The 27,963-nt window shown below is 42.5% G+C and overlaps 1 protein-coding gene across 1 annotated transcript in view; it reads right to left on the reverse strand.

Moving 5' to 3' along the window:
- Positions 1–27,963, reverse strand: part of PGM1 (phosphoglucomutase 1) — a 61,388-nt gene that overhangs the window by 28,087 nt on the left and 5,338 nt on the right. Inside the window, exon 2 of the mRNA XM_040627206.1 lies at positions 268–430. Within this exon, the coding sequence (XP_040483140.1) occupies positions 268–430 (163 nt within the window). The remainder of the gene's footprint in view (positions 1–267; positions 431–27,963) is intronic.

Below are 27,963 nucleotides of genomic sequence, written 5' to 3' on the forward strand. Positions count from 1 at the left end.
CCCTCTTCACCAGCACATGTGCCATTCCATCATTTAGACAGCAAAGCATCAAAATTTTCTAAAAGAAAATATCATGTTAATGATCATTCGTGCATGGCTTCTCATATTCAGGTACAGCAGAAGGAGAAGCATTCCACTGTCACCAAAAGGAAACAAAGAATTCCCTCGCTAAGGATCAGAACCAGAACCCTGGCCTTCCAAGGCCTCAGTTATTAGTTTGTCCCAATGACCAGAAATGGACTATCCTCAAAATGACAGAAAACTCACCTCCATTGGAAATATTAAATTTGATTCCAAAATCTCCATTGGGTCCTCCTGGGTTGTGGCTGGCTGTCAAAATGATCCCACCAATGGCTTTGATCTTTCTAATGATGCAGGATACAGCAGGGGTGGAGAGGATTCCATTCTGCCCAATCACCAAGCGACCAATCTAAAAGAAGAAATCCAAAATGCACACTTTAACATCGATAAATCCAGAGCTACTGCACAGAAACACCAAAACAACAGGCAGATGGACAAAGAAACAGTATTGAACCAGAAAAGGTGTTCTTTAATGAACATCTACAGCCTGGATTATTATTATTATTTTATTATGAAGTAGAATATTACTGTTGAATAATATTATTACTGAAGTAGAATCCGTATTGCAGAACAAAGTCATTCCTTCACAAAGCCATTCCTTCAGATAGTTTTTTGGAACTTTGTAGTTTTAAAATAGTGTGTGGTCTGGGGGAGCACTAAGGCTCTGGCAAGAAAACACAGAGTATTTGAAACACAGTCTTTCCAGACCAGGTTCATAATTTTCACTGAAAAATTGTTAGAAAACCCACATTTTTATCCAATTCAATCATGCTTTCAGACCGCATTGGGGGAGAAGATAGCTCGTTAAAGGAATTCTACCCAAAGAGAAGACTTTTTGTAACTTAAAAAAAAATTTTAAGGTAAAAAGGGCGAATTTTATATGAAGAGTTTTACAATATGCATCTCATAAACTTATCTTTCCAATCAAGGCTGGATTTTGATATAGTGGTTTCCTCCAAGCAGGACACATCCACCCATGTGAGGGTGTACCTGGGTTACCTGCTGGGCCTAAAGCAGAAGCTGCTGGGGGTTATTACTGATTAAACCAATCAGAACCACCTACAGAAAAGGGCTACAGGTGGTTACTTCGCTCGCTCTTAACTCACCTTCCCTATCGCTCATAGATGTTATCAGCACAGCTCCTAAATCTTTCTTCACTAAAATGTAATTTATACTTGTTTCAACATGACCCAAGTTGGAAAAGAAGGAAGAAGTCCCATCAGTTCCTTGAACATACTTGGAGAAAACCTGACTACTGCATCAAAAGATTTATAAAATGAGGCGTTTGTGCCCTCATTCCATTCTCCTTTCTGAGAGAAGAAAGGGACAGGAATGTTTTAAACTTTCCATTTGTTATTTCTTTTTGCCCCACCCAAGATAAACATTCTTGAAGAAATGACTTATGGTGGAAGATGTGTCTGATGATACCTGGATTCCCTGGGAAAGCTTTTCTGGAACTCTTACCTCTGCCACCCTACAAGTAAGTCACTGAACGCATGCCCGCCTTATCATCAACCCCTCGGCTGCCAACCATCTCCCAGGAAGCAGCTGGTTCATTTCAGTCACCTCTTGGCTCTCATTTGTCCATCTCGGAACAATGTTTGTTAGACTAATACATTTGCTATGCCTTGCCTTCCTCAGGAAGTGGTGATGACCAGGGTAGATGCTATAACTAGGCTCCTCTGTAGACCAGAGGGACCTGCAGACGGTGTGAAATCAGTATTAATCATTATCACTGAGCTGCAGAGTGCTTTCTAAAACCCATGGCATGTTCAATTCATTCTCATAGTTGCTCCCTAGGACTGCTGTGTAGATGAAGAAGCTGAGGTCCAAAGTTGCGACGCTGCCCATTTGTCCACCCTTGCATTTATCCAAAAGCAGTAATAACAAGTGTTTATGGAAAGGTGGTACAGGAGGCACTGGGACAGATGACAGGGCAAGGTCATGAGGCAAATTAGTAACCATCGCTGGCCACTAATAGCTAACTCAATACAGTGAGAACAGTAACATCTCACCCTTCCAGCAGTTTCTGGGTTCTGATAAGAGTGAAAATCTATAGTTGAGCAGTTTCATAATTTCAGTAGGAGGGGCTTAACTAAGGGTGGCAATTTAATCAGCCAGAGTGGTGATGGAGTTATCTGGAAATTATACTTGCACATACTTGCACATCAATTATACTGACTTGTACTCAGATCTTACATGTATTTGGTATGGAAAGGGAGACTGGTGAATGAATATTAAGCTGCACCACCCGAGTCATCCCTTATTCTACCATTCTTTAGGGTGAGATCTGCAGTCAGTAATGGTCCAAGAATGAGGGGATTATATCGGGAGTAAGAATAAGAAAGTCAAGAGACAGAAGCAAGGGAAGTCCAGGGTACCTTTTTCTCTTCAGCCCAAGAAGAGGTAACAGCAGATCAAAATCTCTCCTTCCAGAGAAGACTCTCTCCTGTGAATCACCCTCAGAAATATTAATCCTCAACCTGATATTGAAGAGATATTACCCTATTACCCGCCTTCCCTTGACAATGTCTGGAGCACTGCAACAGGTCCTGACTCAGTCTCCCCTTTCTCTCTCCCACCTGTACCTCCCTTAATCTACCCTGGCTGAATCCATCCTTCTAACTCAGGCCCACCTAGTTCACCTTTTTAAACCACAGTTCTGTGTCTCTCCTCTATACAAAAACCTTCCCTGTACTATACGATCCAGAAATTCCAATTCTGCTATAAACACAAATGAAAACGGGGACTCAAACAGATAACTTGTACACCCATGTTCATAGCAGAATTATTCACAACAGCTAGACGTCCATCAACAGATGAATGCATAAACAAAATATGGTATATACACACAGCAGAATATTATTCAGCCTTAAAAAGGAATGAAATTCTGGTACATGCTACAACATGAATGAACCTTGAAAACACTGTACTAGGTAAAATAGCCAGACACATAATGACAAGAATTGTATGATTCCATTTAAATGAGGTACATAGAAGAAGGCAAATTCATAGGCAGAAAGTAGAACAGAGATTGCCAGGGGGTGGGGGAGGAGAAATGGGCAGTTACCGTTTAGTAGGTATAGAGTTTCAGATGGGTTGAGAAAAAAGTTCTGGAAATGGATAATGGTAATGGCTGCAGAATATTGTGAGTGTAATTAATACCACTGAAGTGTGCACTTAGAAATGGCTGACACACTAAGTTTTACGTATACTTTACCACAAAAAAAAAAAAATTTTTTTAAAGAAAAATCCTTCCCTGGCTCCCAAGTGTCTATCAACTTACAGATAACTCCCTCTACCTGGTACTGAAAGTCCCCCCAACAGACTTCATCAAGATAAAAAGCTTCTGCATAGCCAAGGAAATAGTCAAAAAAACTAAGAGGCAGCCCACAGAATGGGAGAATATATTTGCAAATGATACTACAGATAAAAGACTGGTATCCAAGATCTACAAAGAACTTCTCAAACTCAATACACAAGAAACAAATAAACAAATCATAAAATGGGCAGAAGATATGAACAGACACTTATCCAATGAAGACATACAAGTGGCTAACAGACACATGAAAAAATGTTCAAAATCATTAGCCATCAGGGAAATTCAAATCAAAACCACACTAAGATATCATCGTACGCCAGTTAGAATGGCAAAAATTGACAAGGCAAGAAACAACAATTGTTGGAGAGGATGTGGAGAAAGGGAATCCCTCCTACATTGTTGGTGGGAATGCAAGTTGGTACAGCCACTCTGGAAAACAGTGTGGAGATCCCTTAAAAAGTTAAAAATTGAGCTACCCTATGATCCAGCCATTGCACTACTGGGTATTTACCCCAAAGATACAGATGTAGTGAAGAGAAGGGCCATATGCACCCCAATGTTCATACCAGCATTGTCCACAATAGCTAAATCGTGGAAGGAGCCGAGATGCCCTTCAACAGATGACTGGCTTCAGAGGGGAGGGGGGTGGGGGAATGGGTTAGGCTAGTGATGGGTAATAAGGAGGGCACGTATTGCATGGTTCACTGGGTGTTATACGCAACTAATGAATCATCGAACTTTACATCAAAAACCAGGGATGTACTGTATGGTGACTAACATAATACAAAAATATGATTATAATAATAAAAAAAGAAAGTCCCCCCAACAAACAGCCTTTCCTGTTCTTCCTTCGCCCTCCCGCTACTCCTTCCCGCATAGCACAGCTCACGCTACGAGGATGGATACCTCACTGTTTACCCACCATTTTATCATCAAACACAACAGGGAGCAAACTTCATTTTCCTTTTTAAAAAAAGGGCCTGGTGCTTTCTTATGTTTCACAAAAAAACAAGTGCCACATTCTCTGACCTGCTAGTCATACACACATATTCTTATTTCTAAACATCTCTCTAAGTTTAAAGCTCTGGAGACCAAATGAGATATCAGTATTATAAATGGGGCCCCACTAATGTCTTATTTTGTACATTAAAATTTCCTGTACTACTTAGCTCACAGAAGCATCGTGTAAAAAAAACTTCCTGTAAATGCAGACAGCTCTATGCAAATAAAAACAAAGGGAAACTTCTAACAATGGCAAATTGTATTCTACAGTCCATAAATGCACCAGATAAAAGTATAATAAAGAGAAAAAAAGTGAAATGATCTTCATTTGGCTCACTAGGCTGAAGTGGCTTCCAAGATTCGACTTAAGGGTGGAGTGGGTATTGACAGAGGTGAGGAAGGAACAATGACTTCTACCAAAATCTGTGGCAATAAATGATCTTTCCTTTACATGTCCTCCCTAGAACTCTGTCCACAATCAAAGGGATGTCGCAAGAGTCAGAATTGAGGATATGTCAGAAAAAGAAGGAATCAAACCATCTAGGAGGTGATAGGTTTTATCAGATTAAAGTGCTTTATTGGTCCACTAAACGTTTTACATAATTCAGTTTGGTTGCATGACTGCTTTAAATGCAACACTATTTTAAATAAAGAATGCCCTTGAGAAGATTTGAAAATATTGCCTGGGCTGCCACAGCTCTAACAAATAGGCAGTTACCATATTTAGTCAATTATTATCACTTAAATGTATTATTTAGCAAACCTTCAGATCGTAAATCTGAGCAAGTGTATAGGGTCTGCCTGAATTACACATTCCTACCACCTCTTCCACATCCTTCAGCTCCACACAAAAATGAAATGAAGCCAAATATATCACAGCAAAGGGGACAGTGTACCAGATCCACTCAACGATCTAGATATATGCGGAGAAATAATGTTCCTTTCGTTCCTTCTCTAAAGATTAAAAGCATCTTAATACCGTTCCCTTCGCAGCTCTCCTCAAAGGTGAAATTTATAGCATGTCACATTTTATCTTAAAAATGTATATGCTTCATAATAATTTCATATTTGAGTGCTTCATCAGCAATTCTTACATGAGAGGCATTCAGATTCCGAAACTGGGTAGGAAGGAAACTCCACATTATAAACAATAGGATCTACAAACATTTTTAAATTTAATTCAGCGGTGTGCTTTTGTTTTTGCTTTTAATTGGGGCTTTGCAATCACACCTGCCTGGCGTATTATTAAAACAGACTGACGATGAACGCCCAACATATTTGGTTGCCGTGATAAATTTTTATGTTCTCAGAACCAGAATCACTCCCAGAAAGGAAATACAACAGATTTTTAAAATTTATGAGTTCTGAGGGACCGTGTGCTCCAAATTATTGCTAAGTATAATCTAAAACACTAAAAATATATTTTTGGTCCCACAGAGGAACCTGCAGAGCAAAAACAGCAACGTCCTGATGCCCACCTTCCTGCAAATCAGTGGGACTGTGCAAATTGTTAGATTATCAAGATCAATGCCTTCTGGTGCAAGATTCCTTCTGATTTGGTTAATTCAGCCAATGCAGTTTTTCACAATGCAGAGCTCTTAGCAGAGCCTCCTTATATTATAGTCTTCCAGGAGTTATTAACTCTACCCTGCTGCACAAATTCACCGCACACAGGGCTTCTTTGTGTCCAAGGTCATTATAAGCAGGTTCCCCTGTAACAGGTCCTCTTGGTAGGCTTATACCTAACATTTTCCAATCCCCTCCTGGCATTTCTGCATGACTACCAGGATCCACAAACAAGAGCATGCCCTGGCTTTTGTTTTCCTGTTTGACAAGTGACTGAACTTCAACAAGGAAGCCATTGAAAGAAAACAAAATCCTCCTCTCTCCACTACTCATTAGAGCCTTCTTACATAGGAGAGGGTACCCCTTGGAACTAAGTTAGAATATGGATAAGACAGCTTAAGGCTGGGGGTGTGCTTTAAATATCTAAAAAGCAACAGGTATTTTTTCAAGCAAAAGACAGAGTACAACACATAAGGAGACGAACTTACATTCCTATATCCCAACGTGACTAATGTAATTTCAGGAGTCATATCACAATATACGTTCTCTAAAGTCACAATGAAACGCTAACTGGATATTAGTAGCACTGAAGTGTATACAACATACAAATCTTCGTACTTTTGTATATTTCTGCCAAGTGAAGAAAGAAACATACATAGAGAGCCAGAAACGGAATAGTAATTATCGTATACCAACCCCATTGGCGGCCGCCATCTGCACTATTGTTTCTATCGCTGATTTATTAAAATACCGCCCATCTCCACCAACCACCAGTGAGGATCCCTGTCGATCTTTAAGGTCTATGGAAAAGAATAGACTCTGGATGAAATTCTCCAGATAACATGGCTTCTCCTCAAAACAATAGGTTTTCTTCCGTAATCCACTAGTTCCCGGTTTCTGGTCATAGTAGGGAACGGTAGCAAAAGTCAACAGAGGGAGAGGACCTTCTTCCATTTTTCTTTATTTCCCAGAAATCCATTCATCAAGACCACTCATCTTTCATTTTCACCAATTGGCTCAGCGAGGGTGTCCAGAGAGCAGGCAAGCGTCCTCAAAATAGTCTGTCCGACCTGAAGCTGCAACAGTGTCATCTGAGTAACTAAAATAGAGGTCGTGCCTGGATGGTCACTCTCAATGAGGAAGCTGGGTTAAGTCCTTGCTGTCGTCACCCCTGGTGAAAAGTTAAGGGCCACACACCCACCCACACCCACACACAAAGCACATCTTCCAAGTTGTTTTGGTGAGGACACTTCAGCCCACATAACCACGCCAAATACCCTCCAATTATTTTTGCGTCCTCTCCCCCGTTAGATAGCTCCAAAGGATACTGCCTGTGGCAGCCTTCAGTCACAAACACCAGATGGCTGCCAGACTCCACTCGCAGAGGCCAGGCAAAGATGGGGCAAGCGCTGTCCCAAGAAGCAGGCTTGTGGTGAACAGGACACCCTGGTGTGGCTCCCACTGCTCCCAACACCCCTTAACGCAGAGCCTCTCTGGGCACTCGTCACTGAGAAGGCCATCTGCTGCTACAGTTGTCCCATGCCATCTAGCAAGTTAAAGGTCAATCTTAAAATGGAAGTGAGGGATCTCAGTTACCTCTGGTTTCCTTACATCACCATCATTTTGATACCCAAGGAATTTTTTTACTTCCCACATGCAATTCCAGTCGGAAGGAAGAAAGTTGCCAAACAGAAGAGATTTATTCATTGCCCACCAAGGGTTTAACAAAATAGTATTCAGCTCTAGAAGAACAGATACCTACAAATATGCCCTGAATGATCAACAACTTGGTCACTCCCTTGAACTTAGGGAAACATGGGAATGGAGATGCACCAAATCCTTGAAAACATAAGCGAAACAGGGAGGGAAAAAAGTATGTTTCTCTAAGTGCATGAGGTCTGATCAAGTTATTATCTGGAAAAACAGTATGAACATAAGATTAAACTTTGTGTTTTCATTGTGTCAGTTTTAAATAGACTTGGCTTTTAAGAAAACATTTTCAGTGAAGCAGGTTCTTTGCATTTGAAGAACCTAAGATGTTCTAAAACATTCTACCTGAACAAATTTAATATTCAACCCCCATCTGATCCCTAAGATTTTATTAATGATCTATTTAAATGCATGCGTCTTCTTTATCTAGTTCAGCAGGAGTTGACGATTAAGAAGCTCCATTGTCAAGGTTTCGGCAAACTTGTCAAGGATGCTTAAAAAGTAAACCAGGACTAGTTACACCACATGTCTGGAGAGTCTGACATACACTGGAGTCCAGGTTTTCAAGTGAAACACGAATAATGCCTTGATAAACAAAATCTGAGTATTTTTCTACTATCTTGTCAAGCAAGGTCCGAAAGCAAACAGAACTGGGAGCAGCAGACTGCCTTCTCTGCTCATGGGGCTGCTCTGTGCAGGACCAGATAAGTGAACAGGCCCGGGAGCCAAAAGCAGCCGCTGGCAGGGAAGCCTGGTCTCTTTCAAATGACAAATGGTGCTGGTCCACGTGCAGGGAAGACCTCGAGACATAACATTAAAACAATTCACAAGACCACGTCTATTAAGCTGAAAACCAGTTGGCCAAAGGACACGTTTTCTAGTTTATTTGGGGATTTTATTTACTTCTTAAAAGTAAAATTCCTTAGAAATTAATTTATGAAGTTAGCTTGCTATATTAACAGTAGTTTACAAACCCACTGTTTTGCAATTACAATAAAGGCATTTTTTAAACTCATTTTTTTAGGTCTGGTGCCAAGTTTTCTCTGGTTCTAGATAGGTTTGCAAATTAGGCTAGCATATGTGTCTTGACATATTTAATAATAGACTAAGATTTATGAAATATCAACCCAATAATCTTTTCATTGGGAATAACAGAGCAACCGACCACATAATTGGTAGTTTCCTTAAGAAGTTCTTGAAATCCCAGGGTAGACTGAGGGGCACGTGGTCATAAGGGTGCTCCAACATCCCCAACTGAAGCTTCTCTGCCCACACATTCCAGCATGTTCTCTGCTGGTGCTCTGCCACTCTCTCAGTGAAGCTCTTCCTGAAGCTGGAACAAAGAGAGTTAACATTTTGATGGGTTTTTTCCCACGCACTGACTTTATTTACAGTTTATGGTTAATGCGAATCAGTTTCATAAAATGAGAAGTTATGAAGAATCAAGGCATAATTATGCAAATTCAAAATAGATGCTCAATACAAAAAAAAAATGCAAGCATAAAAGTGGGTTTGTTCACAGCATGAGATCCAACGGCTCTTGCTTCAAAGGATAGGAAATAGTTGCTTTTTTTCCTTGAAGACTGTGGCCACATCACATGCTAGAACACCTCAGCTTACCAGTGTGTTTTCATGTGAACCATAACTTGTTTCTAAAAATATTTTTTTAACACCATAAGTGTTATAAAAGCTGCACTTTTCCAGAATTAAACCTCCTCTTGGAACTAGCACCAGTTTCTAACTATCCAAAAAAGTAACTGATAAAGAAAGTATTCCAAATGTAACTATTCTGATTCTTGAAAGTTAATAAAAAAAAAAACAAAAACTTCTGGGCACCTGGGTGGTTCAGTTGGTTAAGTGTCTGCCTTTGGCTTAGGTCGTGATCCTAGGGTCCTGGGATCGAGTCCTGCAGGGGGCTTTCTGCTCAGCAGTGAGTCTGTTTCTTCCTCTCCCGCTACCCCTTCACCTGCTTGTGCTTGTGCTCTCTCTCTCTCAAATAAATAATTTCTTTTAAAAAGATTATCTTATTAAAAAAATAACTTTCCAAAGTAGCTTAGAAAGAAATATTGCAAACTTAGTACTGCTGGTACTCTTCCAATTACCTGATATGCCATCTTGGGGTTGATTATTATTTGCCTCTTAATTTCAAGATCTTTAAATATACCTTCCCTGTAGATCATCTTTATATTTTAAAAATTATTTAACACAGAAGGAAACAGATAGCCATGAGATCATATGTAATGATGTACATATGATACATCACATGTATGATCACCAAGAGATCATACATGTCTAACCTGCGGAATCAGGTCACTAAGTGAACCCAGTGGGTGAACTCAGAGCATCTCTCTTGCATGGAAATATCTAGGTGGGCACATGGACCTTTTTCCCTCCTTGTGTGTGAGCCAGCCCTTCAGCAATGCATGGACTGGGGAAGATTCCCTCTCTCACAACTCTTGCACATGTCAATGAATACCCAGCAATTTAAGTGCACACTGAATACAAGCCTCCAGAGGAAAGAGTTCTATACCCCAGAACAGAGAGTAACGTTGTCAGTGACTACATATGCCTGGCACGGTGTTGGTCAATATGCAAAACTAAAGCAAAAAGATATAACCCTTGCCCTAGAAAAGCTTCTATTCTAAAAAATAGGCCTGAGTCATAATTTTATGGACATTGTAGAACTCAACCCCATATAAAAATATTACCAGAAGCAGCAATGTTAGATGAACTGTGAAGTGTGGTAAAAAAAGAAGGGGCATTAAGAACATGAAGCTTCTTACGATGCATAGACTAAGTGGGGCAGCTATTAAGAAACTCATTTGTTTTAGCTCTCCAGCAAAGGTTGAACTTCATCTTCGGAAACGTTACTGTCGAGCATAGCGAACCCAATTTGGCCTAATGAATTCGCCTGCATTGCCAGTACTCCTTCACAATGACACAAATTACATTTAAACCATATGGGGGATTTAAGGATTACTCCCCTCAGACAAGGAACTTTCATACTGGTCTTGGGTCCAATCAATTTCACAATGGCAGAGTTATGAACCCCTTCGCTCCCAGCCTCACAAAGACTCCAGCTCCCATTCTGATCTGCAGATACCTTCCTAGTAGAACACAACAGAAACTGTAGACAGGCCCATTCTTTATTCATTCTATCTTTCTTTCCATCAGTAAATACTTATTGGGTAGCTAACTACCATGTTCTTTAGCTTATGCCACAGTAGTGGACATAGGGGATGGGATTGCTAACCCTGTCTCTAGGTGTAAGCACTAGAAAGAAGGCCAGTAATTGGGCTAAAAGCAGCAGAGATCATCAGACCCCCAGCCTGAAGCCCTGTACTTGTGACAGCTGCAGGTGCCTGCCTGAGTGATTGGGGTGTGTGACCCAAGAGACAGGAAGACACTCATTCATTTGTCCCACCAACAGTATGTGAGCATGTAGTGAATGTCAGCCCCACGCTAGGCATCACAGGATAATGCAAAGACCATATGTTTAGGAGCCAGACATAACCAGGGCTCAAAGCTTTGACTTTCAACTGCATGAGAAATGTAATCTTAAGCAAGTTACTTAACTGCACTGAGCCTGTAAAATGGGGACAACTCTCAAGGCTGTGCTGGGAACTGAATCAGGTAACATATGTGAAAGCACAGAGTGCTGTGTCTGGCATCTAGAAGATTATCAGTAAATGGTAGCCCCCTCACCCTCCCAATCTTCAATCTCCTCATCTCTGCAATGAGACAATACCTGCCTCACAAGGTTTTTGTGATGATGACCTCACCAAGTGTCTATGAAAGTCTTTGTGAACTAGAAAACGATATAAAGATATAATTTTTTTTCATATTCAGGAGATGGAGGAGGAGAGAGAAAGGCACATGGACCTTTGTTCTTATGAAGTTCATGTCCTGGGGAGCCACAGTGGCTCAGTCGGTTGGGGGGCTGCCTTGGGCTCAGGTCATGATCCCAGGGTTCTGGGATCAAGCCCCATATCGGGCTCCCTGCTCAGTGGAGAGCCTGCTTCTCCCTCTCCCTCTGCTGCTCCCTCTGCTTGTGCTCCCTCTCTCTCTGTCAAATAAATTTTTAAAAACTTAAAAAAAAAAAAAAAAAAAGAAGTTCACGTTAGAGGAGCCACCACTTGTGGTGGCCTCGGCCCTGTCCCAGAGGTCCATGCACAGACTGACAGCTCTTGAGAGGTTACAGTAATGGGGTAAGACCAGAGAAATAGTTGGGGCAAGATTACAAAGTCTCATGAACCATACTAAAGTTTATTTTGTAGGCACCAAAGCTATGGAAATTTTTAAGCAAAAGGAATCTAAACTGATATGGTTTGGAAAGTTAACTGGCTGCCAGTGTTGCATCAAATAGCTTCGAGAAGGAGAGACTGGAAAAAGACTAGCAAGTCTACAAAAAAGAATTCCTTCCTCAGCTGGGGTGGCTCTGAGGATCCTGGTCAGTGGGGTCTTGTCCAGAGCTGCTCCTCTGCCGGCCTCCTGCACAAGACTTCAATTTTAAGTCCCAAGGCTACTTTGAGCCCTCTTAGGATTTTTCCTTCCAACATGAAGACTCCACCCGAACAACCTCTTTCCTCTGACCCCTTCTCTACAGAGTGTCTTCCACTCCTTCCCTCTCTTCTCTGATTACTGTCTCCTACTCCACAAGGGTAGATTCCTAGAGCCGTGTTCTCCTACAGGACCCTGATGCCAGGCCATGATCACCAGAGGTGGATGCCTGACCAAAGCTAGATCACTCATATTTCCCCTCCCAGGAATCTAGAATTAGGACTCAAAAAAGTACAGATCCAATTCAGTTAGTCTTTGAACTGGGAAGATAGGTAAATTCAGGAGCTGTGGGGCAGGGACAGTGGTGTCATGAGAACAGCCATAAACTGTGACCAACGGCCACACAATATGTGAGAATACCCAAACACTATGCAGGATACAACTCTGGATCATCTAGACATCTCTAAGATTTGTGGGCCCAATGTACAGAAAGAATTGGGAAACCATTCAGAATAGAATCAAGCATAAAATAGGTTAGATGAATCTTCTCAAGAAGGTAAGGATTGCAGATTCATTAAGCATGAGAATTAGGGAATGTGGTCTCCTATTCAGATCTCCAGTCAACATGCAATTCAGCCAGCTCACAATATCACCCCAATTCAATTGGAAAGATCACCCCTGTTTGGGGTGAGAGACTGGTTTTTGAAGAGGGCATTTTTTTAAGGTTTATTTAATTAATTAATTAATTTATTTATTTATTTATTTATTTATTTGAGAGAGAGTGAGAGAGAGAGAGAGCACATGTGCATGCATGGTGGGGGGTAGGGGACCGGAGGGAAAGAGAATCTTAAGCAGACTCCAAGTGGAGCGTGGAGCCCGATGCAGGGCTCAATCTCACAGCCATGAGATCATGACCATGAAATCACGACCTGAGCTGAAACCAAGAGTTGGAAGCTCAACTGAAGACGCCACACAGGCACCCCTTGAAGAGGGCATTTTTAAACATAGAAAGATTTAGAATTAAGTATGGACAGGAAGTAAATCAAACTCATAGTATACAGATAATAAAATAAATCAGACTTGCAGCATTAATATTTTTGCATAAGTTTGGGAGAAAATCTAAGTATATTTGGTATTTTAGGTATGTTAGGAGAATCTGGGATATTAGTTTCTCTAACAGATTAGTCTTATATTCCCAATTTCTAATGTGTAGTTGAGTAACCTATTTTGACTTATGATTTTAAGGAGATAAGAGAATTTTATCAAAATTATAAACATTGGAACATTCAAGAAGACTTTGTCCCATATTTATAGTTTGAAGTTTAAATCATCAGATGCAGATAATTTGCTGTAGTGTTTCAGGGAAAGGACTGTAAGGCCCCACTGACAGGCTGGAAACCCAGCTCTGCCCGTCACTAGCTGTGTGACCTCAGAAAAGTCATTTAGCCTCCTTGTGCATCCATGGCCTCATCTGTAAAAATGGGGAGAATAACAGACCCCCTAGCTCACTCACTGTTTGCAGTCATGGTTGAATGAGGTAATACACAGAAAGTTCTAAACCAGAGCTGGTAGAGGATGCCCTACAAAAGTACCTGCTGTTACCATGATTGGATTATATGAGAACAACTTGAATATTTTCAAGATTTGCTTGTTAGACAAAATGATTTTAGAAGTAAATAAGGGTATTTGATTTCTAAATTTGAAATATTCATAGGAGTTTGAGTAAATGCGTTTAGAACTAAGATCACATGCGCGCGCACGTGCGCGCGCACACACACACACACACACACACACACACACACCAACTTACACTGACAACTGAGTCAGCAGAGTGGGAGGAAAACAAAGCTGAGATAACCAGAGGGGGTAGATAGAGTGGCTGCCAAGGTTCCTCCTGTCTCAAGCTCGTATGAGGCCCAGGTATCCACTCTACCCTTGGCTTTCAGGAGATACCTCTGAAACCTTATGGAGCAGTCCTCCTGGCAACTCACTGTGGTCTGACTAGCTTCCTATATCACTTGCGACCACCTGCAGCTCTCCATAGTGTTGAGCCGGGCTCGGTGGTGCACGGCTCCTATTTGCCAGCTCTGAGCCAGGCTCCACCTGCTGACCAGGCAAGAAGAAGAGAGGAAAGTCACTTTCTTTCTCCCTTTGAGCAACCTCAGTCAATAGCAAGGAGATAGAGTACCATTTACTAGTTGGGTGACCCTGGGCAAAATACCTAACTTCTTGGTGTCCCTACTTTCTCATCTTTAAAATGGGGACTGAAAATAATACCTATTTAGACTTATTGTGATCATTTTGCAATATACACAAATATCAAATCATTATGCTGTACACCTGAAAGTAATATGACGTTACATGTCAATTATACCTCAATTTAAACAATGCATCTTTTGAAGAGAGGGAAAGAAAAAAGACAGAAAGAAAACAGTACATATTGCATGGTTTGTCATATAAAGATACGATAAGTTATTAAATGTAAAAGAGAAATTACATTAAACTATAAAGAAGGTACAAAGTCTGAAGAATTCCAAGGGCTGCATGGCTCAGAGCAGTGCAGAATCTCAGCCTCAAAAAGACTACTGGAGGGGCGCCTGGGTGGCTCAGTCGTCAAGCATCTGCCTTCAGCTCAGGGCGTGATCCCGGCATTCTGGGATTGAGCCCCGCATCAGGTTCCTCCACTGGAAGCCTGCTTCTTCCTCTCCCACTCCCCCTGCTTGTGTTCCCTCTCTCGCTGGCTGTCTCTATCTCTCAAATAAATAAATAAAATCTTAAAAAAAAAAAAAAGACTGCTGGAGCGTATTATAAAATTAAAAATAGCTGCATCAGAGCGTGTACATCCTCTAGCATCTGTCAGTCTGTTGTCCATCTGTTTATCCACCCATGTATCCAGCCATGACTACATAAGCTGACTTGCTGCATTCATTTCACCAAACGCTGTGCACCACGGGAAGAGGTCAGACTCAAGCTGTCAAGAAACTTCTGGTCTAAAAAGAGAGATAAGTCAACAAATTGTTAAAAAAAAAAAAAGGAGTAAGAAGTGCTAATCTGGGAACTCAAGAGAGAGTTATGAATGCCCAGAGGTGAGAGAGAAGGTAAGGAAGGCATTCCCCACCTCCACAAACAGCCATTCTTAATTCATGTGTTTAAATCTAAAAACAATCTTTGAAGATGCCCAGAGCTTAGAAGGCCTTTTCCTACATAATGCACTTGTGAGGACAGCTCCTGCTTTATTAAAAATTATCAATATTCAACCATTTTGACCTATAAAAATGGCAATTTACATGGTTCATATAGAATTTTTATATCTTTTATTTCCTTTTGAAGCATCTTCAAGAAAATTTTAACTCCCTTAAGAATATTCATTTGGAGCTAACAGAGTATTTTCCCACATTCTGGCTATTACCAGAAACTACATATGAAAACCCCTTGGTTAAAAAAAAAGTAAAAATTAATTAATTAGTTAATTAATTTAAAAAAGTGGATCTAAAGAATTGCTTGATTTTCAAATCATTTGTGGTTGTATGTTTCCCTCTTGTGGTGGAAAATGGAAAAACATGCAAGATTTCTCACGACCTCACAAGGGGGCGCGCTAGCTGTCTCTAGCTGGCATCACACAACTCTAGGGGGCCCCGTTCACCTCAGATACAACGGGAATTATGCCCCCTGGAGTTCTGTGGGAGACAGTGGTTAGCCCTCTATCAAAAAATTAAAATCTGAAGGGATTTCTGGGCTTTTAAGAAGAGGAAAGTTATGGTGAGGATATTCTCTGTCTCATTATTAAGGATTTTTCCAGTTGCATGGCCTGGCCAAACTAGGATGTCCAGCTGGAAAGGAAGCGAATGAAGGTGGCCACAAACAGGGAATGTCTTTTTCTGTGGAATCTTTGTGAGCCTAAGCTTCTGAGAAATGGGGATAGTAAAGCTTCCTTTAAAAATTCTTAAAGTATATGAGAAAAGGCATGTAAAGTGCTTATCATGATGCCTAACCATAGAGTAGCAGTCAATAAATGTTATCCAAACTACCAAAATGAGAAAGACATGGGGATAAGGACTGATCACATCCTTCTAACCCAGCTCCTGATCTCCAGAGCACGTTGGACCAAGCAGGAAACAATCAGTGATATAGGTGGGGCTGGGTGGTAAAATGTACCATGGGCCACAGAAAAGGTGGGGGACAGGGAATCTACCACCCCTGGTCTAACCACAAGGCTTTGGAGTCAGATAGGCCTGGGTCTGAATCCTGCCTTTGCCACCTCTGGCTGTGTATGGCCTTTCTGGCCTCAGTTTTCTTATTTCTACAATAGAGACAAGGACACCTGCTTTAAAGGTGGTTGTATGCAGGAAATAACCACAGTAGGTCAGGGTGTGGGGCAGTGTTACAAGGGCTTTATAAGCATTAACTCATTAGATCTTCACAACAACACTGTAAGATCAATGCTATCATTCTCAGCCCCATCCTCGGGACAAGAACACCTGGGGATACCAATGATACAGATTTATCATCTGCCCAAGGCCAAATAGCTGGGAAATTGTGGAGATGGGTTTGAACACAGGCAATCTGGCTCCAGAGCCCATACTCAACCATCATGCTGTGCTGCTTCTTACTGTAGTATGTGGCCACGGAAACAGCAAATCAACAATAGCTTTTAAAACAGCTATCTGTGGGGTGCCTGGGTGGCTCAGTTGGTTGAGCATCTGCCTTCAGCTTGGGTCATGATCCCGGGGTCCTGGGATCAAGCCCCTCATAGGGCTCCCTGCTCAATAGGGAGTCTGCTTCTCCCTCTTCCTCTAGCCCCCCACCTCTGATTGCGCTCTCTCTCTCAAATAAATAAATAAAATCTTTTTTAAAAAATGTCTACCTTGGGGCAACTGAGTGGTTCAGTCGGTTAGGCATTCAACTCTTGACTTCAGCTCAGGTCATGATCTCAGGGTCACGGGATCTGGCTCTGCGCTCAGTGAGGAGTCTCCTTGAGATTCTCTCCCTCCTCCTCTCCATCTGCCTCTCCCCCCACACACACACACCCTGCTTGTGCATGCTCTCTCTCCCTCTCTCTCTATAAAGTAAACAAATAAAACCTTTTTTAAAAAAAAGTCAACCTTGAGAAAGGCAGCATAATGGAAATCTGGGTTTGAATCCCAACTCTGGGTAATTCTTAGTATCTTAGTGATCTTGGGCAAATCACTTACCTTCTATTTCCTCAACTGTGAAACAGGGGTCTAAACACCAGTGTCTTCAGAGTTGAAAAGATTAAATGAGATCATATAAAGAGCGTACAGCACAGTGCAGAGCAGTACATGTAGGTTCTCATGCAGGCTTAAGAATAGCCTAGTGATGCAGGTAATCTCACTGTTCCCATTTTACAGAAGAGGACATTGAGGCTGAGAGAAGTGAAACAACGTACTTCACAACTTGCAACTAATAAATTGGGAAGACAGATTTCAATGTCAGTTTTAATGCCAAAGCTCAAGCTTAAGCTGTTTGGCTCCTTTGGGTGACCAAGCATATTTGAACTTATAGAAAAGGAAAAGGAAACGGATCCCAGGTGACTGTCAAAGGGATACTGCCCAAGTGCAAAGTATATGAGCTTTGGTGGCGTGCACAACCCACCTGCACTTGGTGGACAGAGCACAGGTTGTGGGTTGAAAACTCCACCTCCCCCCCAAAAAATTATGCTGAATTCCTGACCCCATATGCCTGTGAATATGACCTTATTTGAACAAAGTTTCCCTGCAGATGTGATCAAATTAAGATGAGGTCATACTAAATACACCCTAAATCCAATGACTGGTGTCTTTATAGAAGAAGTGGGAGATTCAGTGACAGAGACACAGCAGGGAGAAAAGCAAGTGAGGCCAGAGGCAGACTGCAGCTCTGCTCGCGGGTGACCAGGGCCACCACCAGAGCTGGAAGAGGCAGTGGAGGATTCACTGGAGCCTTCAGGGGTAGCATGGCCCCCTCTATAAGCCCCCAGGACTGTGAGAAAATACATTTTTGTTATTTTAAGCCATACCGTTTGTTGTCTTTTGTTACAGCAGCACTATGAGACTAATAGTTTTAAATGTTAGTATAAATAAATATAATTTTTTTAAAAAGGCCAGCCCAGCTCCAGGGACAGCTGATACCCTCTGCAGCAGGGTGGCTGGTCTGAGCGAGAGGCCCTTGGATAGACCTCTCCCCACAGGTACCCCTTTCCTTTGCCCCAGAGTGCCTGGTTCTTATCACTAAATGACACAGTATGCGCCATGGCTTGGTATATACCAACAAGCCTCCTCCCTCACTCAGTGAAGAGGAGAAAGACAGCACATTTTGTAACTTTGGTACCTGCAATGAAGAAGAGTCGGCAGTCGCTAAATATTTGATGGTTGCACTGCTGAAGTAAGAGCATTCTATGACCTCTGTGACTAGGGTTTCTGAGGACAGAGATGAGCTTTTCCCAGCAGTTGCCCAATAGGTCTCCTGTCCTGAGACCAACCTCAACTATAACGTTACTCCCAGCATCAGACGACTTCCCAAACCATAAGGTATCCACAATACAGCACACTCTGCCTGAGTACCGGCATTTTAGGTAATTTCTACAGCACACAGATTTGTGCAACAACAATCAGGAACACAGCTAGAAACCTCAATAGTGAAGGGAGTAGAGCTGGTTAGTCTGTATGGTTGAGGCCCAACGCTTGGGCTGCTTCTAAGAGGAGCCCTGTATCATTGCAGGCACAGGGACGGAGAGGTGCTTACTCCCAGAAGCGAACTTCAGTGTGGGGGAGAAAAGAGATGAGAGACAGTCAGGGAGAGACAGAGACTAAAGCTAACAAGAGAAAAAGAGGCCCACCCAGCATCCCAGGCCTTCCACTAATATTAGGCTGAGATCTATAGGAAGCAGCATAGCTACATTGCATGTCTGATTTTTTTTTTTGTAAATTTTTGTGTCTATGAATGTGTGATTTAACTGAGTGGATTGTGCATCATACATTCTACAATATGGATTTAGATCAACCAAGCCAAGGGAAAAGACCCACCCTGATGACAGCAGCAGGTCTCATATGGACGGTGTAGGCCAAATATTCTGCTAGCTAAAGACAGTCAGCAAATAGAGCTTTGACGGTTTACAGGACAAATCCTGTGGCCCAGTCCTCCTTATAGTTTTTTAGGTTTGCTAACCTAAGTCTCCATCCATGACTCTCCCTTCCTACCAGAGTCACAAGACAATTCTTAGACTGTGTCTTAGGCTGGCCTGTGTGTAAAAGAAAGCACTGGGGGTTAAGGATCCATGTGGTGATAACTCCCCACTGGCTACCTGGCCGCCTCCTCCCTTCCTGCAAAACAGGAGTTACGAAGACTTCTATTTTAAAGTCTAAGCTTGTGGGCTTACTTTCCACCATGGCCTCCTTGTTTTGGCCATACTCCCTCTGTGTAGAATGTCTCCACTTTTTCCTGGCTTCCTTTTCATCATCCTTCAAGACCTGACTCGAACACACCTCCCCTGGAAGCCTCCCCCGACCACCTGCCCAAGACCCCTCCGCAGGGCTCCCAATGGCACCCTAAAGCAGGCACTTGTCACACTGTTTAACGCCTACCGGACGGTGAGCTCCGCAGGGTGCTGAGACGGTCTCAATGTGCTTGTGCGTGCCCCAAATGCACAGCACAATACCCAGCAGCGACAGGATGCCCGGCAAACGTCTGAGCGACGGAAAGCACCCCCTCAAATACTATTCAGGAGAAGTTGCTGGTGCAAGCAGATCCAACCATTTTACTAGAACCGCTAAGCGAAAGCCCTTAGGGGAAGGCCTGGTGTGTGAACACCAAACGCCACAAGGAGCACTTAAGCTACATGGGGACAATATTATTTGAGGTTATTGGGGGTATCTGGGGTTATTTGGGTTATTTGGGCTGGTTGCTGCGTTCTTTTGAGATAACTGAGTATCAGAGTGATAATATATTACTGAAAGCCTCAAGTTATGTAGAAATGGTCCCCCACCCCCCACACCCCCAGGCCCTGGCCATGAAACACTTACTCTTCGTAAGAAAGACATTTCTGTTCTGAAATTTATAGACCAACAGGTGTGAAGCATCTTGATAGGTCACTGACAAAGCTGAGAAGTAAAACTGAGAAGATGGGAGCTGGCTGGGCAACCCTTAGCAAAGAGAAGTTTAAAGTGTCTGTATTTCCCATCAAAATCCCCACCAGCAATGTGCTTATCATGACTACGTATGAAGCATTATGCTAGGTGACTTCTGACACATATCTTATTATTTCCTAAACACACCTCTATGATATATCAGTTTAATTTTATAAATGAGTTTTTTTAAAAAAAAGAGTTCAAGCAGTTTGCCCAAGATTAAACTGCTAATAAACAGCATATCCAAGAATCAAATTCAAGTCTGTCTGACATCAAAAGCTATACTGCCACAAAATTCTAATGTAAAAGAGGTCATTTTGATATCCCACTAAGATCCTCAAAATGGCATGATATCTTTACTTTCTGGTTACTCTTTAGCACATCTGGGTTGGACTTTGAGAGATGCTAGATAAAATCGCATGTGGAAATTTGTTTTGGCAGGAGGCGTACACTAGTCCAGTGGGGTGACTTTCCTGAAGCCACAGTGGAATTTCAACACCATCGTAACGCACATTTGGATTGCATCTTAGAGTTCCCTAAACCTTTGTGTGCCCGTTATTTAATCCTCATAAAACCCTCTAATAGGACAAATATTACAATTAATCCCATTTTACAAATGAGAAAACTGAGCTTTACGTCAGTTCAACAAGCTCTATGATATTGTACAGTAAGTTGTACAACTGAGATTTGCACCAAAAGCTTCAATTTCAACCCATTACTAGGCACTGAATTCATTCATTCAGGGAGCCACCATGTAGCCTGTCTTCCATCTGGTATTAGGTCAGAAGTCTACAGAAGCACTTTGGATTATGGAGCTCTAGAATCTTCTCAACAATTATTCCCAGCAGTAGACTTTTAAATAGAACAACAAAGGTATTAGCCACATGCATTAAACCAGCGACTGCTCCCTGCCTCCATCCTTACTTCACTCTCAGCTGAGGTTTCCCTCATGGGAGAAGGCATCCTTGTTCTCCCCTCCCTGCTCAAGGCGGAGCTGGTTGCTCTCTTGTGTGTTCCACGAGTCCCTGAACTTCTCTCAGACAGCTGAAGTGGACTGAAGAGTAGCCAACGCCACCCTCTCCCCAAAAAGGTATGTTCACCCGGAACCTGTGAATGCGCCCTTTCAGATCAATGAAGGATCTTGAGCTGAAACCACCATGGATTATCTGAGTGGGCCCTAAATCCAATTACAAGTATCCTTGAAACAGACAGAAGAGAAGGCAGACACATGTGAAGGCAGAGGCAGAGACTGGGGTGATGCAGCCACACACACACACACGTAGGAAACTTGGAGCCACCGAAAGCTGAGGGAGGAAGGAAGGACTCTCCCCTGGAGCCTCTAGAGGCAGCACAGAGCAGACAACACCTTGATTTCACACTTCGGGCCTCCAAAATTGTGAAAAAATAAATTTCTGTTGTTTTAAGCCACCTAGCTTATAGTCATCTGTCAGTAGCCATAGGAAACGAACACACTAGCATTTGCACCATATTTCTGTCAAGTACCTATGCATGCTCCTCGACTAGCATGAGCATCCTGAGAACAAAGACTTCGTCTTACTCAGCTCCACACTCCCAGCCGTCTCACACAGGGCCTGCACATGCACAGTGCTCAACAGCGCTTGGTGAATGAGTAAATCCAGGCAGTCCAGGAGCCTTAGAGCAACGCCAGCACACATTCCTTGCAGCCTCCGATCAGTAGCATGACATTAGCTTGGGCCAGGTGACCATTCCACAGATCCACCCCTAAAATATCCATCTTCAAGGACCCACTGCTGCCTCAGAACTCCTATAAGGTAAAGGCCTCAAATCAATGAGCCTGTGACGGAGAGTCACAGCAACTGTGAACCTCTGCCTCACAGATCGAATTCAAGGGATAATGTACGGCAAGAGACGGAATAAGACATCTGTGTGGTGGGTATGGTGGCAGACACACAAGACCTCCCCTCTGCCCTCCAATGGCCTCGGCGTTTGGAAGAACCATAATAATCATTAGAATCACCCAAATTTTCTGTTTACTAAAGACAATGTCAGGTACTATGTAATAAAGGCTTCACAAATTTTGCTTCATCCGCATGTTAACGTTTCAAGGCAGATATTATTATTACTCTTTTTATACCAAACCTACACATGGGGGAACTGGCTATGGCGAACCGTGTGATCATGATTTTCTTGTGGATTTGACTACATAGGGCTTGGTGCCAACTGCGTGGCCCAGCTCAGAGAGGCAGTCTGGCTTTTGGAACAGGTGCCAACCTTACTCCCAATTCCATTTGAGTTTCCTACACTTATTTCCCTTTTGCTTCATTTTTAAACAGACTTCATTTCATTCTGCTCCACAGAATGCATTTCTCAAAGTCCCCATGAGGCAGTGTAACATAATAGTTTTATGACTAAAGCAAAAGATCTTTCTCCAGCCCCACCCAGTTAGGCCATCCTAGCTCCATTTTCTGGCCTCTGTGCAACCATGAACGAGCTCTTGGAGTCAGGTGGGCACAAGTTTAACATCTAGGTTTCTGGTTTCTGTGGCGCAGAGCTGACAGGACTCTCATCCTAGGTCAGGGCCATTTTGTCTACTTGTGTCTTAACAAGCCTTCTCATGGTGCACAATTTCTAAATGCCTAGCCAAAGCATGTTTAGATGTCTACGAGAGTGGAAGAGAACCATATCCCCAGGTCACCATGGGCGTCTGCAGGAGGAAAGCAGAATGCCAGAATCTCCCGCAACATGAACTGCCTTTTCAGACTCTCTCTAGGGCAGTGTTCTTGAACAAAATACGGTAACTCATTTTAAACACTTATGCTGGAGTATTTTCATTTAAATTAATGCTATCTCCTTCAAAACAATCATCTTGGGAAGCAACACATTTATTCAAACAGTGCTCACAATGCACTAACATTTCTGGAACTCTTTCTCAGCAACTGTCTTAACAGTCTTTGGCACTTCCTTTGAAAGTCTTCAGTCATAACAAATTTCATCCTCTGAGAATAGATTTGAACTTTGGAAAGAGACAAAAATTGGTTGGAGCCATGTCTAATGAATAAAGTGGGTGATCAAATCTTGTTACATCGTTTTAGGTGAAAAATGAGGCATGACTATAAAATAATGTGACTGGTTTTCCTAGGTGACCCATAAACCGACTGGCTGAAAAATAATTCCCATAGAGAAGTTTCAAAATGCTTTGAGCACGAGACGCATCACTGGAATAAGTGTACGGTTCCCAGAGTGGTGATTTGGCAGGGTACAATACTAATTTGGATATATAAGTTCAAATATGTTTGTAAAAAAAGAAATCTGATTGCTTACACTCATGAAAATGAAGAAGCTATTCTCCTGGAGAAATTTCTCCTCCTTTTTTTTGACAGCCTGGTCTGCTTTGGACAGGCAGTCTGCTGAGAAAAACCTAGCGGTGATTCTCATTTTTTGTGTCAGTCCTCCCCCATCCAACCAAAGGCTCCTCGAGAAAGGGGACATCTTCATCTCTGTCTCCAGTGCTCAGGACAGTACACGTAGAAGCATGGGACACTAATTCCACTGCTCTTGACACAAACACTTTGACTTTGCTTCTCTTGCTCCTGGGGCTTCCCTTGCTAAATTTAACTTCTTCTGCCTAGCAACAGAAACTGGACCATGTAAAATCCACCCGCACAAATTTATAGAGACCTAAGGTCGACTGTGGGTGCTTAGGGCCAAAAGCATAAGGAAACAAGAGGGACTGACTGCTAATACACGGGGCTTCACTTCGGGTCATGGAAATATTCTTAAATTAGATTGTGGTGATGGTTGCACAACTCTGTAAACACATTAAAAATTATTGAATTGTACACATTAAATGGGTGAATTGTGATACGTGAATCATATCTCAATAAAGTAGTTTATTTAAAAAGCCCTCCACAATAGAAATGTTTGTGCCTTAGTTCCTTTCTAAGATGGCGGTTGGAATAAATGATAGGTTCTCTTGCAAAAATCTAGTTCCCTATATAAAATTGTTTCTGTCTTCTTCAGCAACTCTATCACTTGCAAATAACTTCATGGTTTTCACCAAATTTGGAAAAGCATGTTTAGGATAGTGAGGACTGCCGAGTGTCCCCCAACATCAGTTATTCCTTTCCTTTAGCTTCACAGCTCCAATGTTTAGCCTGACGCATAGCACCCAGAATAACATGGATATACCCCAGTCTCCCTTGCTGCTATAGGAGGCCTTAGACTAAGTTTTGGCACAGAAGACGTGAGTAAAATTAATGATGTACAGTTTCTGAGAAAGTTGTGCCTTTATTCCACTTCCTCCCCTTCCTATTGCCTGCAATGACCATATGGTGGTAGGCAGCCATCTTGCAGCATGCAGATAAGGGCAACTCACTAGGGAAGGTTGAGCAACAAAAGAAAAGAAATACAGAACCCCTTATATAACAGAGCCACCACACCAGCCCAGGACTGCCCATACCCAGAAAGAGTTCTATTACAGAAAGTGTTCTATTACTATGAACTTTTATTTTGTTTAAGTAACTTATTTGGGGACTTTGTTTTCACAGCCAAACCTATATGTTAACTAATGATAAAATCTCATCTTCTGTACCAGAACAGAATCTAAAATATGCAGCATCAGCATACCTTTTATGCCATGGCAAAACTGTTACCACTGCTACCCTGGAAGGCAGACCACTGGTCAACCAAACCTAGGCAAATAGGAGAAATTCAAAATAGGAGCAGTTGTTGGCTGCTTCCTGCCACAATAGAGAGGAGCTCAGGCAAGGACTTGCCAGTCCACAGGCAAAAATGAAGGTAAAGCTCCACGAAGGGAAATATCTTTGACTATGGCCTATAAACTGTGTTGCCCAAGTCCAGTAATTTGTGGCCTTGTAGAGTTAAGATGACCACTCTTTATGTAACCAAGCTAAGGCAGCTCTCCATGAAGCAGCAGGTGTAGAAGAAAGGGCTGTGGCCTCAACTCTTTCCCAGGATTCTTTGCTAAACAATGAAAACTCACCCACCAACAAAGATCTGATTAAGGATGCTGCCTTCTTACTCAGACTAGCTTTTCCTATCTCAAGGCAGCCATCAGTGATAGAAACATCAGAGGAGGGGCAGAGCACAGAGGCCAGAAAATAAAAGCTAAAGTTTTCAGGCTTGGGGCGCCTGGAGGGATCTGTCGGTTTAGCATCTAACTCTTGATTTTGGCTCAGGTCATGATCACAAGGTCATGAGATAGAGCCCCGCATCAGGCTCCCCACTCAGCAGAGAGTCTGCTTGGGACTTTTTCTCTCCCTTAGCCTCTGCCCCGCCCCCTGCGCTCGTGCTCTCTCTCTCTCTCTCTAAAAATAAATAAAATCTTTAAAAAATAAGGTTTTCAGGATTAAAACCCTATCTATGTGAGAATTTTCAACAGGGTTATCAGTACATGGAACTGATTAGAATAGGCCAGAAGAAGCCTAATAAGCTTTCGAAGTAATTACATAGTGAAACAAACCAAAAACTTGGTCTGCAAAAGCAACCCCTGCCTTCATATATCCCCCAAATTTCATCAGCAGAAAGCAGGATGCAAAAGCTGTGCAGATCCCAAAAAGTCTCAGAACCTACTCCCAAGTGTCCATGGCTAAGTGAGCACCGAAGGCAGAGAATGAGAGAGTCCCTCCCGGAGGGCAGAACCAGGGCTCCCAGCGGACCTGCTCCATGCTCAGGGCAAGAAGTGCACACTCCCTATGTAAGCATATATATTTACTGGAAGAAATCTGAGCTGCTGTCCCGGGGGAAGAGTGATGAGTTTCATGGGTGGGAAGAAGAGTGGGCATGGTTATCTGCACACCCAAAGAGATGGCCCACAGCAGAGATTTCTACTTGCAACTCCCTTTCCTAAGGGAACAGAACCACTCATTTTTAGCTGGCCACATGCCTCCCAATATAAAGTCTACATTTTTTTTTTTGCCCTTCTTGCAGGTAAATGTGGCCTGTATGGAAAATCTAATCCGTGGATTGTGAGTAGAAGTGAGGTGTGCAATTTCCAGACTGTTTAAAGGAAAGAAAACGCTTTGCTCCATCTTTTTCAAGTGCCCACTGGCTGCAATGCAGTTGTAGTTATGGGGAGGGGGGGAGCCCCACAGCCATATGGGCAAAGGCAACACCTTCAAGAGAGCCGAGTCACAAGATTGAAAGAGGTTGGTCCCACATATCTACCATACTAGTCCTGGCCTGCGACACCCAATCTCCCTAGAGAAAGAAAAACTTCTATTTTGTTTAATCCACTGCTGTTTTGAGTTTCTGTGACAACATCTTAACACCTTGAACCTATGTAATTGAGTAAATTTTTGACTTAAAATACCGGCTACATGGTATACATCAAATTCACTTGGGGAGACAGTTTAAAATGTCATCTTCTAGAGCCTCCAAACCTGAGCTAGGATGGGACGTTGGGCCTTGACAGGGAACTCTGTTAACAGAGATTCCAGATAGGAGCCGAGGAGAAAGCCTCAAGGCACAATGCTGCATATTGCATGTGCTGAATTATGATTGCTACCCTTCTCATAACATGCAACTCTGAGTAGCCATAGGAATGTGCAGTGCTGCACAGAGCCATTGGAGAAGAGTCAGATTCAGATCAGTGAAGCCAAGAGAGAGAGGCTCCCAAATTCAAATTCGGCTAAGATATTTTACATGACAAAGGCTGTTTAGTGGCTAAGTGCTCAGCTCTAAAAATCCATCCTGTCCATTCCTCCACCTAACCTCTTTCTGCTACATGCCCCCTCCAATAAAGTGGCCTCTTCTTTTCTGTTCACATACTCTCCATTCTTTAAGGCACAATTCAAGTTCCACCACTTCTTTCCCCAAATCCAGAAACATTCTCTCCCTTATCCACACTCAGCACTTTTTCTAATTCTGTTCTTTGCACATGTATGTATTTCTTCTATCTTTATTCCACCAAAGACTGGCAGGATGGAAAAGGACAGTATCTTATTTATCCCAGTATTTAATACCAGTTCAAACTCAGAAAGTGTAAATGGGGAGAACAATCATTCATAAGCCCATCATAATTAAAGGACTTTTTTTTTAATGGGAATTATACCATATTAAAAAGTGACCCAGGGGCACCTGGGTGGCACAGCAGTTAAGCATCTGCCTTCGGCTCAGGGCTTGATCCCGGCATTATGGGATCAAGCCCCACATCAGGCTCCTCCGCTATGAGCCTGCTTCTTCCTCTCCCACTCCCCCTGCTTGTGTTCCCTCTCTCGCTGGCTGTCTCTATCTCTGTCGAATAAATAAATTTTTTTAAAAATCTAAAAAAAAAAAAAAAAAGTGACCCAAAGATGATTCTCTGCCAAGTCATCCTTGCCCTAAGGATATCAGGTTGGAAGTAAGGGTAGCAAGGTGCCTCTACCTAACACCAGTTACCTCCGAGTCCCAAAACATTCCCCGTCCTGCCCAGTATGCTTTCATTCCCTTCTCTAGAAACATGTCCCTTCACCTGTGTTTGCAGCTGCCCTCATGAAAGTTCAGGAAAGAGTGATCCATCCCAAATGGGAGATAGTGGAGTTCCTCCACTTACGACTAAGTTCTCAAAGCCCCAGTGGTTTGATCTGAGAACCTGAGACCCTCAATCTCTGTGTCATGTATTTGATGCCCATTTTGGTGAAAGCAGTACCTGACATTAAAAGGGGATCGTTTGTTTAA

This window comes from Ursus maritimus, unplaced genomic scaffold (assembly GCF_017311325.1).
Source record: "Ursus maritimus isolate PB19 unplaced genomic scaffold, ASM1731132v1 scaffold_12, whole genome shotgun sequence".
NCBI classification, from domain to species: domain Eukaryota; kingdom Metazoa; phylum Chordata; class Mammalia; order Carnivora; family Ursidae; genus Ursus; species Ursus maritimus.